Source organism: Dendropsophus ebraccatus, chromosome 5 (genome assembly GCF_027789765.1).
Source record: "Dendropsophus ebraccatus isolate aDenEbr1 chromosome 5, aDenEbr1.pat, whole genome shotgun sequence".
Lineage (NCBI taxonomy): Eukaryota > Metazoa > Chordata > Amphibia > Anura > Hylidae > Dendropsophus > Dendropsophus ebraccatus.
Genome location: NC_091458.1, coordinates 38,326,391 through 38,345,347, shown reverse-complemented (window position 1 = coordinate 38,345,347; position 18,957 = coordinate 38,326,391). Strand labels below are relative to the sequence as shown.

The following is an 18,957-nucleotide window of genomic DNA, read 5'->3' as shown; positions in this document are numbered from 1 at the left end:
GAGGGCCCGTTGACACTTAGTAAAACAGGCGGAATTCCATGGCGGAGCTCCCCGCCGCAGAATCCTACCTGCCTCAGTGTGGCAATGGGATGGCTCGCACACCTCCGCTTCTGCCGCTCTCCACTCAGAGAGTTGACATAGGGCTAATAGTGTAAACACAAAAAACTCTCAAAATGAAAACAAGTTGCTTTTTTCAATTTTATAGTGAACAGTTTTACAGTATATTTTATGAAAAAATGATGTTTGTCATTGCAAAGTACAAAAAGGTGTCTCAAAAAATAAGGGTTCATGTAGGTAATAAAAAAATAAAAAATGCAAGCGCTATGGCCTTTTAAACACCAGGGAAACTAAACAAAAGTGCAAAAATGAAAAGGGTTAAGGAGGGAAGGGGTTAAACACTTTGAAGGAAAACCAGTGTCATAGGATTAAAAACATTTTTGTAAGTGTTTCGGAAGCAGTACAGAACAAGAAAGCTGCCTGTCTAAATAGAAGTTAGAGAGCAGATTAATGCCATACAGGATGTATTGTATTAAAGGCCAAGAATACAGCAAAGTGTACAGTTGCTCCAGGTTAGTAGAATGATGGCACTCTGGCTTGAAGTTAAGGGCGAGCTTTGGGGGTATGCAGTGAAGTCCTGCTGCTAACAAAGCCTCACAAGCAAAACTTTTGGATAGGTGACCCTCCTCCCTCAACTTTCTGCTACTATAGGTCAGATCACTGTGACCTTGCTAACAATGATATAGTAGTACCAGCACCATGCAACGTCACCTTCCCTACAACCCGTTTAAAGGGATTATCCAGGATTATAAAAAAAATTACATTCACATCACAACCACTGGGTAACAACAGACACATGGGGGAATTTATCATTGGTTTTTGTATACCATTTACTCATTTGCGCAAATCTGTGAATTTTGTACACAATATTTTTGGTGGAAAGATTGATAAACTCCCCCATATAGCGTACACACCCCCTGACCAGGTAGTGTGAAATGTTTTTGTGTAAGCTTGTCATCCGTTGACATCCCTATCATTCCATCACTTGCAATATCCTATCAATGTCTGCCGCGAGACAACCGCTTTAATTTAATATCCGGGCCTTTTTAATGCCTGCTTAGTTTTACTATTCAGGGATATATTGTAAAAGGAAATTAAATTCGAAGTAAAAAGAAGTAAATGTGATCAGTATCACAAGTGAAATACGAGGCGGCTTGGGAACAAAAAGAATAATTCATTCAAGCACAGAAAAGAATTGCATTATAACTGTAAGCTCCACTTGTTACGCAGCGCACAACAGCGGGAATGGCGCTTTATTTTATGAAAGGTTTATGCCCGAAATCGATAGTATAATAAAAAAGTGGAGAGGGCGACATAAGTCCTGGTAAGTAACTATGTCAGCAAATCAGTGACTCCGATCACTCCTGATACTATAACTAATGAAGCAGAAACACTGGCATTACACCTAACTAGAAGAGATGCTGGAAATGGAAGAACACGTGCAGCAAAGGCAATGAAATACTGTAATTGAATATTGCACTGCAAGTACCAGAGTGTGGCATTGTAAATTACCATCACAAAGAAAACACCACGCACAGTAACAGTAACAATACATTCAAGCATTTTATTTATTTATTTTTCAAACAAAATTAAAGGAGAACGCAAGACTGATTTTGATGCACAAAAGTCCGGGTCAGATTAATGTAATGTTCCTCTCCGCCTTCTAAGAGCCATAGCCAAAAGTTTGATAGCTTTTTATAAAAAAAATTTTGTGATATATACTTTAATAAAATCAGCAATCCTAGTGCGTTTTTTTCCCTGTTTACGCCGTTCACCGTGCGGAAACAATAATGTTATATTTTAATAGATCGGACAATTCCACAGGCTACGATATGTAATATGTTTATTTTATTTTTTTTATATATTTTTTTTTTTATAATGGGCAAAGGGGTATTTTACACTTTTATTTGGGGGGAGGGGGTTATAAGTTTTTTTTAAAAATACTTTTAAAAACGTTGTTTATTACATTTATCACTGAGCACCTTAAACGCCTCGGTCGCTGTAGATCACGGCGTTTAAGGGGTTAATGAGAGTCAGCTGAGAGAGCGCTCTCACTGCAGCAATCCCGCTCACATTAGGAAGCCCTCACAGTCAGGAACGTATATATACATTCCTACTGCACGGGGTATGAAAACTGATGAAAACCCCTCTTCAATGGTATGTTCACATGTATTGTATATTCTGTGGATTTTTTGCTGCATATTTAGTCAATGATCAAATCAGCAGCTGAAAACTCACAGCATCTATAGTGCAGGTAAAGACACCCCAACAAGTCTACAGTTCTATATCTTAGGCTGGGTTCACACTACATTTTTGCAATCCGTGTTTTAAAAGGATGGAAAAAACTGATGCATGTGTGTACATCCGTTTTAATCCGTTTTTCCACTGAATTCCATTAAAAAAAATGGATCAAAACTGTCCCTTTTTTTTCAACGGACTTAAAAATGGTCGACTATGTTTTTGTGTACGGTAAAAAAACGGATCCGTTCTGATCATTTTTTTTTAAATAATGGAATTCAATGGAAGTACGGATCAAAACGGACGCACACAAATACATCCGTTTTTTCCATCCGTTTTTCATCTGTTCTTTTGAAAAAAACGGATTGCAAAAACGTGAATGTAGGAGTTTAATTTCACACACCGTATCAGCGAGTTTCCATGCAATCTTACCTCTTTCAACATTTGGAATTCCTAAATCTATGGTGGGGATTGTGGGATCAGCATAATCACTGTAATATTCAAGGTGCATAGCATTTTTTTCCCAAGTCTGTTTGACAACAGGAACTACAGAATAAAAAACACAATAGGATTAGAACTGTAAAATCCTGCTACAGTGTAGTCAATAGTGCTGCCCCCCCCCCCCCCCCCTTCCAAAATTTTTGTGATGCAGAGCTCCAAATTTCCTGCAAGCACACAAAGTGAAAGAGAACCTGTTAGCTACATTCTAAACTGCTGACACAGATGCTGTTAGGACAAGCAGACACATAGTAACTTTCATATAACCATGTGTGCTTTCATTATATAGAAAAAGGCTTTTACTGCATAATACAGAGAGTCTTTAAGAGGCTTTAAGCTCCTGATCCACTGCAAGTTGAAATATCTCAATATATTAAAAAAAAGCTCCACACCGGCTGAAAGATCGCATCGCTGCCGACAGGGTTGTATGTAAATCTTATTACTGGCCATGAGGTGATCCATTCACTTTAAACCTTTCAAAAGCAATGGAGGGAATTTTTAGCAACTTTATCAAATCTTTTTCCAAGCTTACACTTTTATGCCAGTTTTAACAGTGCAAATTATCAAATTGTCTCATGATGCAGTTTCTTTAATTTGGGTCTTTTCACATAATAAGATACAGCCTATGGCTATGTTCACACTACGTATATTTTCATAAAACTACGTCCGTTGTTGCCGATTGCAACAACGGCTGTGATTAATACCAAAATATACGTTGCCGCCTATGGAATACCGTCCGGAGTGTATACACATGGTATACACTCCGGACAGGATCCCTAGCGGCACTGCGAGAAACTGACATGTCGGTTTTCTGCGGCCACAGAAAACCCTGTCAGTGCACACAGTAGAGCAAGCGGCTCCGGCTGTACGCTCCATAGTGTGCAGTGAAGAGTTCTGATGCAGGCGCGTACGGCAGTACTGGCCGGAATGATCTGTTCTGGGACCGTCCGTTCCGTGGCCCAGTCGAGTCACGGAACGGTCGGTCCCTTAAAAGGTCTGAACATGGCCTATGGCTGTATCCATGTCTTCCAGACAGTCCTCAAGCTGCATCCACCTTCTCCAGGCATCAGGAGTCAAACGCAGATCGTTCGGGTTCATGTGAACCCGATCTTTCAGCAAGTTCACTCATCCCTAAAGACTACAAAGCATCATTGTCTGTTTTGTTGCGTCTGATTTCATTTTTATGCTCCTATTTTTTCTTGGAACAAAACCAAGGACTGCAAACAAACCATGCTTTTTTTCTTCAGCAATCCTAAACTTTATCCTCTTAAATGTATCCACTAATGTATTATATCACATTAATAAAAACTTACTTCTATCTTTGTGAAACTTTTTGCATGTTTTCACTGCAACAAATATGTCCTCTCTTTTCACCGGTTTGCCCTAAAGAGAAAAAAAGTTTACATTAAGATAAAATTAATCTTAAAGCATAACTATCTTAAAGTGTCCCTATCATCATAGGTTTTAAAATCTAAACTAACAGGGGAAGTGATATACAGCAAGTTTGCAATTTACTGTAACTATTATTTTTTGTTATTATGCTTTAAAACAAAGCTATACTTAATTGTATCCAGGTCCAGTCTCGTTAAGCAAGCTTTTTAGTCCACCACCTATGCGCTCACAGAGAAGTCATGTGATTTATGGATACATTGAGTCATAACTCTCTGTACTGGCTGGAAATTCCTGTGTTTAGCCTATAGTTTTTTTTTAACCAGCACAAGACTATAAAGCTGCCTTCAGGAGACTGGACCTGGATACAAGTAAGTATAGCTTTGTTTTACAGCACAATAGCAAATTAAAAAAAGACAGTGACACTTAAACTTAATTTAATCGTTTTAAACATTATTGCAGTATACTTTAATAAAGGGTTACTCCGCCAAAAATCTTTTTCTTTCAAATCAACTGTTTTCAAAAAGTTATATAGATTTGTAATGTACTTATATTTAAAAAATCTCTAGTCTTCCAGTACTTATCAGCTGCTGTATGTCCTGCAGGAAAATTGTGTTTTCTTTTCATTCTGACACAGTGCTCTCTGCTGACATCTCTGTCCGAGACAGGAACTGTCCAGAGCAGCAGCAAATTCCCATAGCAAACCTCTCCTACTCTGGACAGTTCCTGTCTCGGACAGGGGTGGCAGCAGGGGGCACTGTGTCAGACTGAAAAGAAAACACCATTTTCCTGCAGGACATACAGAAGCTTATACGTATGGGAAGACTTGATATTTTTAAATAAAAATAAATTACATATCTATATAACTTCATGAAACCAGATAATTTTACAGAAAAAGATTTTTGCCAGAGTACCCCTTTAACATGTTCAGTTTGTCTTCGGTAGATAACAGAAGCTGAACAAGTCCTCCCCCAGATTCTAAATATACATTGCAGAATCCATACAGACACTAACGCTGATAATTCATGTTGCTGACTATATTGCTGGGTAGCTCTTGCACTGCTTGCCTGGCCGTTTCTGAAGCTATGTAAAAAGTTACATGACACCAGAAACAGCCAGACAAGCAGTGCAGGAAAAGCAGATGATTCTCCTAAATTACAACTAAAAGGATAGTAACTTATATTGCAATAGTGTTTAAAATTGCCTAAACTTACAAAAAAAAAAAAAAAAAGATGACACTTCACTTTCAGTAAATCATACGCGCTGCTCTTAAATCCTGTTAGGGCACAATGCTGAGTTAGGAGATTATGGCACACAGCTATTAAAGTTTTTTTTATGCCAGAAAGTATACTACAGATACTGTGCACATAAACATCTCGTATTTTGGTCACTACTGAACCCTTCGAAGCGCACTATCCGACTAATAAAGCAATCTTATGCTACTACGACTGTCATCATAGAGAACGTTATAACACATCTCTGTGTTGTTCTCTGAATAATAAAGTAATTTCATGCTACTACGGTTGTCATCATCCCTGACAGTGTAACACATCTCTGTGCCGATCAGCGCCCAAACTTCCCGGTTTGACCCTGCCAGTGGACCTCCACTTGTGCTCCTTGTCACTGTTAGATTATATCTACTGTAAGGTTTACAATGCTGTGCAACCCAATATAGGTGTGACATTGTGTAAATGCCAGCACAGCTCAGAAACTACTAACTCCACTATGGCACAATCCTGAGTGCAGAGATTACGGCACACGGCTATAAGTGGCGTGTCTAATTCAGTAGTGTCAAACATTAAAGTCCATGTGTTGCCTGAAATCTGAGACACTTTATTGGTGTTCTGCAGAGCTACATGAGTTTAGACAAACACAGTTTCTTGACATTTATAAAAGCATACTCACACATCACTTCTAAGTAACCCCAATGCTTTGATCATCCCATTTGCTAAAATATGGATTGACAACAGTGAGTGTCTGCTAGAAATGGCAAGTATCCCACTGGCCCAGAACCATTTTTCTCATACACACCATCTTGTATATATTGTTCCTTTATCAGTAGTGTACATAAAAAATTCTCAGTGCAAAAAAATAAATAGATTATATATATATATATTTATATAAAGCAATTGGGAAGACAGCGTCTCTTAAGTTTTTAAAAAAAAAAATTATTTTGAATTGGATATGTGTATGTATGTATGTATGTATGTATGTATGTATGTATGTATGTATGTATATATATGCACAAAAGTTTAACAAAAAGCAGAAAAGTTGTTTCCCAATAAAAAAAGTTGTGAGGAAACTCAGCCTGCCCATAATTAAAACCATTTACGCTTTCTTGAAAGCTCTCTTACACACTTAACATATGAATGTAATAAATGCATGAGGGAGTTTTCCAATTATTCCCATACCGGTGTAATTTTTACCGTTCAACTTTTAAATAAACTGAAAGTATTAAAATTCAGCGTGTTTCTTCCGTCATGATTTGACACAGGAATAATGTCTTTAATTTAATTTGTCATAATAAGCCAGGAAAATTATGCAGACGTTCTGTGCTAACTAAGACTAATGAAATATTAAATCTGCCTCATCGTATTAAATAATAAAGACCTTCGGAAAAGTGCACAGTGGGATAAGCATATTTTTTTATTAGCAAAAACAACCAAAAAACAATCAAAATTCTAATTAAAAAATAGAAGTAAGAGTTTTGCCTTCCAGGTGCGAAGACACAAATCATGCTGGAATGTCAATGGGAAAGAATACAGACGAAGTTCTAACTGAATCCGCTGATTACTGCCGGCTTATGCAAACACAAAGTCATTTGCCAAGACATGAAGCATTTTTCATTCAATTATAAGAGAGAAGATTTCGGGCTGACTGGCAGGAACATCGGTCAGGACTGACTGATAAAAAGGCATGATGACAAGTATAAATACAGAAGGTCCAACCAAGAAAAATGAAAACTGGTTGCAAGTGCTGTAACGTTACTAGATACCGAAGATGCAGTTGGGACAAAGCCACTCATGCATGAACTGTGCACCGCAAAGGATCACATTGCCTGCTGTCTCTTTGTTCTGCTGGTGCAATGAGTTCCCCACTGATCATAAGTGGATAGCCTGTCAAAATTTTTAAAGTTGTTATGTTTTGAAGCAGGGGTGGGGAACCTTCAGCCCCCGAGTCGCATCCGGACCCTGAGCAGTCCTGATGAGGCCCACGACTCTTCTGTGACCTGTGCTGCTCTGGTGGGGCAGAAACCGGCACACAGAGCATCCTCCTGTGTCTGTGAATGTGACGGCTGCCAGACACAGAGCGGCGCATGCCTTTTTTTTTTCCTGCGGGGCTCGCGTGATGATGTAATTTCATTGCTCACTGCTATGGGGAAGACCGCCATAGACTAGAGGTGAGAGAAGAGGACCTGGGCAGTGTGGAAGCGGAGGAAAGGTGAGTGGGATGTTTATTTTTTTATTTGGTACAGACACTGGGGGCTAAGTAAACTACCAGGGACATGACTGAGGGGGGTTAACAAGACTACCAGGGACATGACTGAGGGGGGTTAATTAAACTACCAGGGACATCACTGGGGGGTTAACTTGACTACCAGGGACTTCACTGAGGGGTAAACTAGACTACCAGGGACATGACTGGAGTGTTAAATAGACTACCAGGGACATCACTGGAGGGTTCACTATTATCAGGGACATCACTGGGGGGTTAACTAGACTACCAGGGGAATCATTGGGGGGTTAACTAGGACTACGAGGGACATCGCCGGGGGTTTAACTAGACTACCAGGGAAATCACTAGGGGGTTAACTAGTTACCAGGGACATCACTGAGGGTTAGTTAGACTACCAGGGGCATCAATGAGGGGTTAACTACAGCTACAAGGGGCATCACTGGGGGTTAATTCTGGCTATCGGCATCACTAAGGATTCACATCAGGTACCAGGGGAAAAATACTGTGCCTTGCCCTGGTTGCTGCCAACCCGCACTACTAACTGCTGCACACAATATAACACTGAGTGCAGCAGCCCTCAACAGGGAAAAGGTTCCCCACACCTGTTTTATTTTCATCACCGCTCTATTCATTCTCTATAGGGCTGCCAAACACATCCAACTGCATCCAAACTCGGAAGTGTCCAGCAACCAGCATGGAGAATGACTTAAGTAACGTCCGCGATGGATGGGCAGGCACAATAAAAGCGCTCCATTATAGCTTAATTGCATTCTCAGGATCATGGGGGTATGAAGAGCCCTTTGGATAGGGGATAACAAGCTCAGACGAGAACACCCCTTTAAAGATGCAGAAAATGTTGGTTTTGAGAACCAAATGTGTCCTCCTTTCCCTTATCTCCTGGCTCAACATATCCCGAAATGATCAGCTTTAACAAAAAAAGACGGGATTTATAGGCTAGGGTTTAGTAAAACTAGTTCAAAAGGTGTTCATTCCTAGTTGAAACAAACAAAATGGCTGTTCAGTTCACCTTTGTAGGGAACCTGTCACACTGAAAAAATGTTATGGTTTTGCAAGCAGCATGGTATACAGCAGAAAAAAATTAGACTGACATTAAATTCACAACAAGGGGGGAGATTTGTTCCGTGGCATACGCCATCTGTATCACCCACTCGCCTCATAGGCGGATAGGGGGTGTGGCAATGCAGAGGAGGCGTGGTGACCTTAGCACCAGATCTATCATGATTTATGCCCACTCGTGGGTGGAAATCTTGATACAAATCTACACCTGCTCGGGAGCAGGTGTAGATTTGCTCCGCAATGCCTGTGCCGGGTGCAGGGCCATCCAACTTTATTAAGAGGTGTCAGCCTGTTAGTAAATCAGGCTGGGGAATAGTGGGCGGGGCTTTAAAGGGAATCTGTCAGCACCTGGGCTGGTCCCGAGGTGCTGACAGTGTAGTGCAGATGTGTGTCCCACATTGTCTGGCCGCTTATTCTTTTTTTCCACAGTGCTATAGTTTGTCCCCAATCCGTCCCGTTACCATGATATCAAGTGTCAGAGGTGTAGCAGTGAGGCATCATCACTACTACTACTGCCCCCTCCTTGTTTGGCGTGGCTGGTCATTGTGGCCCGCCCTCCTGCTTCCCGGTGACAGAATCTTAATGCGCGCATGCGCCGTTGCTGGCACGGGCCGCCCATGCCCATTTGCCGGCTCGTGCCTGCGCCCTGGATGTGTGCGGCCTACGCGCTCCTGTCGATGTTAACGCACATGTGCCATAGTGTGTGTGTGTGGCGCAGGAGCACTGAGGCCCTGAAGCCAATGCCCTCAGTTGGTAAGCTCAGTGCGTCTGCGCCGCTCCCCCCGCACAATTGCGCATGCGCGTTAACGCCGTCAGGAGCCACACTAAACAGGAAGGAGGCAGCAGTGGTGAGGCGTGCCGATGTGCGGTAGGAACGCCTCACCATTACACCTCTATGACACTTGATACCAAGGTAACGGGACGGATTGGGGACAAACTATAGCACCGAGGACAAAAACAATGGGAGGCCATACAATGTGGGACACACATCTGCACTACACTGTCAGCACCTCGGGACCAGCCCAGGTACTGACAGATTCCCTTTAAGACTGGCATACTCACATGCCAGTCTTGATAAATGTCCCCCTGGATGTTCAACATGGCAAGTTTACTTAAGAAATAAAGATTCAAAATTTCTTAGAGGTATTGTTTTCCATTTACCATATAACAATATGCATTAGTTCTAGCCCCGATCCCCTGCTGCTCCCGTTTGGCTATGTTCAGTCACCCGATCTCTACTTTCTGCTTCAGAGACAACTGCTCAATAGCAAAACCTGCCAGCTGAGCCAATAGGGACAGCTTCTGAGAGCTCGTCTTGGAAGAAAGAAGGAGAAAGATCGGGGAAACCGGCATAGCCAAACAGCTCAGTGAGCCGGGCCTATGAAGGCATGTTTTTTTTTATTTTCCTATTTTGTGAGGGGCCTGGAGCAATATTTATTTTAAGCCTAGGACAAAAATATAAAACTAGAGAGACAAAACAACATCAGCACATATTCTGTACTCAGTTTGCAAAAAAACTAAATTCACAACATGTATATTACTGTACATCACGCCCAATTCTACTATGAAAGCAGCAGGACTCCTCCAATTACACAAATAATTCTGCTAAAATATTAAACCAATGTTTACTTGATGGCTAAGCTCATCAGGAAGAGATAGCAATAGAGAGAAAACTGTTGTTTAAACACGGGAAACAATAGCTTTGTGTGTTGTCTGCCAACCAATGGGAACTTTTTGAGAGGATAATTACAACTCGGCATGCCATGAACTTACTTACTAAATTTTGGTAATTTGTTGCAAATGACTAAATGTACGTGGGTAATAAAAAGGGGAAAAAAACTATGGAAAATTGCCACGGTTATTTAAGACAACTACTCTACATTTGATGGACTGTATGATTCCTAATATATTTGAAAGCCACTTAATATACTAAAAACGACTTTAGTGAAAAAGTGAATCTTGGACACTAGGTATCACATTTCGCTGTAATTTGCTGTCCACTGTTAGATTTCTGTCCATCTCTAGTATTGAGAAACCAAAACACCTAAAACGCCTAAACACCAGTGTTAGTTGGTACTGTTTGTATATAGTGCAAGTTTTTAGGCTTGTCATCATTATAATCATTAGTAATTCAGTGTAACCCCTGCTGCTGCTCAAATAGCACATTTCAAGCCCAGTGCATTAGTAACCCACTTCTCCCCCCTCCAACATGCCATCCATAATGGTGAGCTGTCAGTCAGTCAATGTTGTCCTGTGATTGGTCAGACAAGTAAGGGAAAGAAAGAACATGTGGGAGTGTTGATCTCCCCCCTGAAATAGAAAGAATGATAAAAAGCTACATGAATGGGACCCTTTGGGGCATGTCACCAAGCTATATAGATAATGTACCATTCTGAAAGTACAGCTATGCTTTAAAAGCAATGTGGGTAGCAAACTGAAATCTAGCATTGGGTAGAATGTGCCTCAACTGTTGGCACTTGGAAGTAACAACATTGCCACTGTCTCTCATCACTATATAGCCCTCATTTATGTTTATTGGGGCATTTTAATTAGGGTTTTTAAAAACATATGTTTTAAAACCCCTAGGGGACTTATATATGCAATGTTCTGATTTCATAGCTATGCCATAGCATAGCATTCATCAGTATTATCGGCGATATGTGCATAGAGTTTGCCTGAGAGCAAGGTAAGGAGGTAAGAATGAAGGTAAGTGACTTACCTCCGCCTGGCAGTACAGGTGAACTGATGTGGGGGTCCCAATCAGTCAGTGACAGGTCCTTGTCCTGTCACTGACTACCTTAAACGCCACAATCACTATGCATCGCAGTGTTTAAAGGGGTTAATCAAAGGTAGCTGCAGGACGGCAGCTGCCTGTCATTATGCCCGGGTCTGTGGACAGTAATGTGTGCAGGGCCGATTGCACTGAAACAAATGAGTGGAGCGGTATTGTAATATCACACACATCCTGAGGACAGGGTGTTTTTGCAAGAATGTGACCGTGATTTTTCTCATTTTGGATAATCCCTTTAAATCCAAGCTGCACAAACCAGGATCACATACTGTACTACTCAAGGCACGTGTTCCTGAACAACATTATAATCCTCTTTAGATCCATACTTACACAGACTGGTAAGGTGCTAGAGAAAGTGGTGGTACATTCTGATGCTCTTAGTGAGTTAGGATCTTCTGTACAGAACTCTGGGACCAGTGTAAGCTCCAAGGCATCAACTTTCTGCCATATGTAAAGGGCAATCTATGGAAAAATGAAACCAAGAAAACTTAATATATTTAAAGGGTATGTGTTTTTTTTTTTTAAAGAACAACAACAAATTATTTAATCCCTTCCCAAATATCTCTCTATAATAAAAGTTCAAATCATCCCTCTTTCTCCATTTTGCAAATACACAAATAGGAAATATGGAAAAAAATTAACAAACATATTTGGTAGTGTGCAGTGTGCAAAAAATATAAAAAAAATAATGTTATTGACCCTGCATGGAGAATAGTTTAAATGGTAGAAAAATATATACCATGTCCAAAATTCAGATTTTTGGTAAGAATAAAAAAAAGAATCAGAAAGTCCTAAAATCCGGTCTACCCCAAAATTGTACCAATGAGAACTACTTAGGTATAAGGGTCAGAATATCGAGATCCAGTTTTTAAAAGCTTTTTTTTTTATAAGACATAAAACATGAAAAAAACTATATTCATTGGGTATTGCTGTAATAGTACTGATCTGAGGAATAAAGGTAACATATCATAGTAAATGCATAGTAAAAACAAAAACAAACACCCTCACCTCCCAAATTAGCATTTTATTTCACAGTTAGAAAGTTACATGAACAAAATACATCCAGGCTTGGAAAAAAAAAAACATATTGCTCTGAAGTGAAGAAAAAATAAAAATTAGAGCGAGGCGAAAAAAACGAAAACGCAAAAATGGCCATGGTCGAAACGCATCTCACAAACATAAGAAGGCAGCTAAGCTGATTAAAGCTTTAGGTAGGACAGCAACACTAGATATTAAATACACAATACAGCTTTCCTTCATGCACTGGTTTTGCTGACAGCTATTCCACCAGACATCCTCCATTGTTTGGCAAGAAACCTCTGACAGCGGCTTATCTTCAGCAAGAACAAAGGGATTAAGCTTTGAAATTCAACACGTGCAAACCATTTTTCTTCCTGAAAAAAATCTGTGGAGGTAGAGTCGGTGGTCCCCTGTACCCATAAGACAGTTGGCCTGTCTTGCAGACTTTTCTCAAATGTGTATGGGGGCCTAATAGGGATTATCCAGGCTTACAAAAACATGTCCGCTTCCCTCCAGAAACAGCACCTTTCTTGTGCTCAGTTTGGGTGTGGGTTTTGCAGACAGGTTCCATTGAAGGGAATGGAGCTGAATTGTAATACCACACCACATAAACCTCAGTACAGGGGTGGTGCGTTTTTTTATTTTTTATTTCTGCATAACCCCTTTAAGAATCTATATTAGAGTGCAACTCGAGCATGCTCAGGTCCATCCAAACTAAAGCATGTGGCATTTGATTAGCGGTGGCTAAAGAAGTTGGATGCAGCCCTAGGAAGTCTGGGAAATGGCTGTATCGGTGTATTCCAGGCAGCCTTAGGGCTGCATCTAACTTCTGCAGTCACAACTGATCAAATGGAGATTTCAGACTTAGTGCAAACCTATTGTTAACAACCGTGGCCCCTTCGTTATGTATTAGTTTCCGGACAAAGTTTTTTTATTTTTATTTAACCTGTTAGAATTTCTTTTCAGCTACTTTTTATTGCTATATTTTATATGTCAAGTTAATCTTTAAAATGGGAAAGCATTTTTTATTTTTATATACAGAGAAACATTATGTCGCGTTAAGAAAAGGCATTAAGAAAATCCATTATTATCACGGAAATAAACTTTGAGCTGCGAAGTGGATGGTGACAATATTTTGTTTGGAAGAACATGACAAATCGCTATAATTACAGCCATTGGAAGGTCATAATCACTGTCAACAGCCGCACATTAATTAAAGTACAGACCAAATGGTTACAATCAGAGGGAAGATGAGTGCAGGTCACAATGTCCACAACAACCTGGATAATGACAACGGAAAATGATTCTTTCTGCAAAGAGAGTTCATAACAACATGAAGGCAATAAGCAACCCACAGCATTATTGTCAGGGCATAGAAAATTAAAGAGGTATTTCCACCTAAAGTAATAATCGTTAACCCTTTGAGGACCAGGCCCAGAATGACCCAGTGGACCGTGCAAATTTTGATCTTAGTGTTTTCGTTTTTCCCTCCTCCCCTTCTAAGAGCTCTAGCACTCTCAGTTTTCTATCTACAAGCCATGTAAGGGCTTGTTTTTTACAGGAGTAGGTGTACTTTGTAATGGCGTCTTTCATTTTACCATAACATGTATGATGGAATCCCAAATATATTATTTATAAAGATATAAATAGGTGAAATCGTAAAAAGAATGCAATATGGTAACGTTTGGGGGGTTCCTGTGTCTACGTAATACACTATATGGTAAAAGCGACATGATACCATTACTCTATAGGTCAGTCCGAACACAACCATATGCAGGTTTACACAGATTCTCTAATGTTATATATATATATTTTTAATGAAATTAGGGATGGTCCGAACCTGCAGAGCTCGGCATCAGATTCCCGCTGTCTGCCCGCTCCGTGCAGCGGGCTGATACAGCGGGAGGACCACCTGGAAAACTGGGATACAGCCTATGGCTATGGCTGTATCCGAGTTTTCCAGGTGGTCCTCCCGCTGGATCCACCCGCTGCACGGAGCGGGCAGACAGCGGGAATCATTACTGAGGGTTCGGGTTCGTCTGAACCCAAACCGAACTCGGTTCGGACCATCCCTAAATGAAATCCTTTTTTTTTGGCAATTAATTATTAATAAAATAGCCCTATTGTGACGCTTATAACAGTTTTAGTTTTTCACCTACGGGGCTGTATAAGGAGTAATTTTTTCCGCCATGATCTCTAGTTTTTATTAATACCATATTTGTGAAGATCGGACGTTTTGATCCCTTTTTATAATTTTTTTTATATATATATATATATATATATATAATGTAACATTAGATCGGTAATCCGCGCACTTTTTTCCCTCTTTTCGTCTACGTCGTTCACAATGACGCTTGATATATTTTTATAGATCGGACAGTTACGCACGCTACGGTATATTATATGTTTATTTATTTTTATATGATTTATTTATATAATGGGATGGGGGGTGATTTAAGCTTTTATTGGGGGAGGGGCTTTGGGGTAGTGTAATAGTGTTTTTAACTTTTTTTTTTTTACACATTTGAAGTCCCTTTGGGGGACTTGTACATTCATTACTTGGATTTCTACACTGACCATTGCTATGCCATAGGCATAGCATTGATCAGTGTGATAGGTGATCTGCTCATTGAGCTTGCCTGTGCAGGCTTAGTGAAGCAGATCGCCGATCGGACCGCACGGAGGCAGGTGAGAGACCTCCGGCGGTCCGTTTCAACGATCGGGACCCCCGCAGTCACACTGCGGGTGTCCCGATCGGTAAGTGACAGGGGACTCCCCCTGTCACTTACACTTAAACGCCGCGGCCGCGCCGCGATCGTGGCGTTTAAGGATTTAATGACACGCTGCAGCTGTGTCCCCCACCTGCCCCCACCTGATTGCAGCCGGCCCCCACCTGCTATGAAGCGCGCTCCGCTCTGGTGCATGCTTCATACCGGGAGAAACACCCAGGACATACAGTTACGTCCAGGGTCGTCTGGTGACAGACTTCCATGACGTAACTGTACGTCCTGGGTTGTCTAGGGGTTAAATAAGAAATCCAGCTAAAACAAAAAAAAATACAGCGCAGGCAGGGGGGTGCGGGAACATAATAAAGAATCAATACTTACCTGTCCCTGTGCCCCCGCACGGATGCATGAGCTAACAGGCATGTAATGTCCCGACTGAGCTCAGGAGTGTCAGCTCAGCTAGTGATTTGGGCGGGACACCTGTGCAGTCAATGACTGGCTGAGTGGGCCCTTCTCGAAACTGAAGTCCAGCAGCAGTGAGTGAGCCTGTGCCATGGATCTGCGGAGGCACGGGGACAGGTAAGTGTTGCTTCTTTATTATGTCCCAGCGCGTACCTGCCTGCACCGTATTTATCGGCTTTGCTGACAGACACCAACCAGGTACGTAGTGACAGCCGCTTCTTGGACCATGTGGTAGAAGAAATCCATAAAAAGCATATACGGGTGAGTACCACTGTTTTTCTACTTGCTACATAATGACTCCGAAGACTCATGCTTCTGAAAAGCCACAGTATTCTGTACATCAGAATCTCCAAAGTCACGGCTACCCCTACAGATTTACATTCACAGGATCTAAGAACCACCTCTGACTCTCAAACCACTAGCCGGACATTAAAACCTTACAAACCAATGAAACAATGTTCAGTAAAGGAAACCTGTGACTGGTTTCATACTGGCCAAACCACAGGTAGGAAGAAACACTAATAACCTCCCTTATGCATCAATCTATGATTCACGCTGAAGAGCTGAAAAGTTTTAGAGTAATAGCAGTTGTAACTTCAGCTGGGAATGGAGCTCCATGTCATCAGGGTGGTCCGCTAGTCCTAACTGACCAATATCTCGCTTTGTGTATAGGAGTCCTGCCAATCAGACCTGGCGGACCACCTTGAGCCTGTACCCAGCCGAAGGTACAACTAAGATAACTCTGAAATGCCTCAGCTGTTAAGAGTGAATCATATATTGTTGCAATAGAGAAGACTGACAGTGTTTCATGCTGCCTGCAGAAAAATAGAGACAGGTTGCTGCCAGTGCTGCCATATTTTTTAGTGGTGTGATACTATATGGTGAATATTATGTAACAATACAGTATCTAACCAAGTTTAGTATATTAAAGGGGTACTCCAGGGAATAGCTTTTTCTCAGTAATTGAAACACATTACAAAGTTATATAACTTTGTAATATGCTTCAATCACCTATCTGCCCCCCTTCCCTATCTTTTTCCTCCTCAATCCCCCACCAGGAAGTGAAGTAAACTCATTCTTACTTAATGACTGTTGACCCCAGGAAGCCATTTTGTGACAATGACATCATCAAGAGGGAGGCGGGTCTAAGCCCTGTTAAGCCAGTGTCCCTTTGTCAAATGACACAGGTTGCTCAGCTTTGATTGGCTGAATAAGCTGTAAGCCATCTAACAGTTTTACAGAGTCAGTTAGACATTGCAGGAGACAAAGTCCAACATGGGAAACCCCAAACCAGGAAGTAAAGAAAAAATAAAGACACAAACTAGAGGTTCAGGGACCTGCAAAAAGCGGGAAATTCAAACAAAGACAGACTCAAGAGGGATGATAAATGTAAAAACTATGTTTGATTGATTGATTTCTTTTTTATCAGCGTCGGAGTACCCCTTTAATTTATCTATGGTGTATAAAGTAGACTGCAGTTCAGTGACATATAAAAGTTTCAGAAACAATACTGTTCCTTTGTATAATTGGTCGGAGTTATAACTTAAAACCCTAAAATAGTCCCGGGAGATTAAGAACATTTGGCAGCTACCTTGGCAGATGGATCAGACAAACACAATAGGTGGCTTCAACTTATTGCGAAGCAAATGCAAAATGGCTGTCTGTAATCCCTGGTTTTGTATTTGTTTATATTACAATCTTAAGATGTATTGCCTCCCTAGAGAAAACATACTCGCCCTGCGTTAATTAGATCACCTATGTGTTTTGTTCCGAAAGACATTATGGTTTAGATTGGATAATCCTGGCTGGGCAATGTGCCATGACTGGGTTAATCACAGTAGAAAATAGATGCCGGATTTATGGAGGAGAACAGCGTATTCATGCATTTCTCAGAATTAAATGGAAGTGGTTGCAGTTTCGCTGAATTAGTGTCAGATGTTGGCAGAGGCATGGGGAGTTGTGATTTAAAGTTTTACTTCAAAGGGATCAGGAGATTAATATTAAAGAAAGGCTGCGCAAATAGTAAATTCAGAACTGTTAACAAGGGATATATTACTCTGTGCCAACCACTGGGCTACCACCATTTGGTCAATAAAAGACGGCATTTTAACACTTCGACCACTTATCTGTTCCTAAGTAGTGTAAATGACTAAAGTGTATTATGCACACAACTCAATTTCCTAAACCATCGGACAAAATTAATGTACCCAAACTCAGGAAGCAATGTCTACCATGTAATAATGAACTCCTAATATAAGTCTGTCAAAACTAATTACAGATTATGAAGAATGTTCCTTAGAAAAACATGAAGAACCCTTCAGAAACAGTCTGCACGATTATTACAGTAGTTATCTCTTATTTGTTCATATTACTATGTCAGCAATTGTCCCCTTTATGCGTCATTAATCATGGAAACGTTGAAGGGAATCTGTCAGCACCCGGACACTACCCGAGGTGCTGATAGTGTGTTATAGGAGCATGGAAGCTTTAGTGACTGCATCTGAGGAGTAGATTGGTACAATCTCGGCTCTTGTAATGTAATGAAGTGTCAAAGAGGAGTAGTGGTTTGACACTTGAGCTGCACTCTGGCACCACTCACCACTAGTTCCTCCTCTCCATGAATATTTTCTGCTGGCTGGCCTCCTGCTTGATTTAGCTATCATCACATCATATATGCTTCTCGACAGTTTACCTGTGCGCCATTCTTCCGGCCTGCGGTACTTCCATAAGTGGCGTCGACCGGAAGCAGGCGGCCTAGGAGATCACTGGCGCGTGCATAAACTATCAAGGTGGTGCAAGTTATTATATTATATTCTTACCTCCCCCCACTACTCCGGTGTCCTCCTGTGGCATCTCCAAGTCCCCTACTGACCGCAGCTGCCCCCTCTTTCAGGACGAACTTGCCTCGGTAGTGACAGCCCACTCAGCCAATCACTGACCGAGAAGGGACAGTGATTGACTGAGTGGGCCGACATTGCCAAGAGAAGTTTGTTTCAGAAGTGGCTATGATCAGTGGGGGATCCGGAGATGCCACAGGATGACACCAGGAATCATGGAGAGGTAATGAGATGCTTATTATTTTTTATATTAGGGCATAAAAATATCAAACCTATTAGAGTACCCATTCAAAGAAGAAGAAAAAATTTGGACATGGTATAGTGAAAAAAAAAAATCTTAAAATGAGAACTTAAAAACTTCTGACACATCCTAGAGACAATAATATTTTTTGATCGGTCATGGTCT

General features: G+C 41.1%; 1 protein-coding gene across 1 annotated transcript in view; it reads right to left on the bottom strand.

Moving 5' to 3' along the window:
* The window catches only part of B3GLCT (beta 3-glucosyltransferase), a 267,570-nt gene that overhangs the window by 18,394 nt on the left and 230,219 nt on the right, over positions 1 to 18,957 (bottom strand). Inside the window, exons 9-11 of the mRNA XM_069969884.1 lie at positions 11,837 to 11,968; positions 4,107 to 4,176; positions 2,728 to 2,841 (exon numbers count right to left, since the gene is read on the bottom strand). Of these exons, the coding sequence (XP_069825985.1) occupies positions 2,728 to 2,841; positions 4,107 to 4,176; positions 11,837 to 11,968 (316 nt within the window). The remainder of the gene's footprint in view (positions 1 to 2,727; positions 2,842 to 4,106; positions 4,177 to 11,836; positions 11,969 to 18,957) is intronic.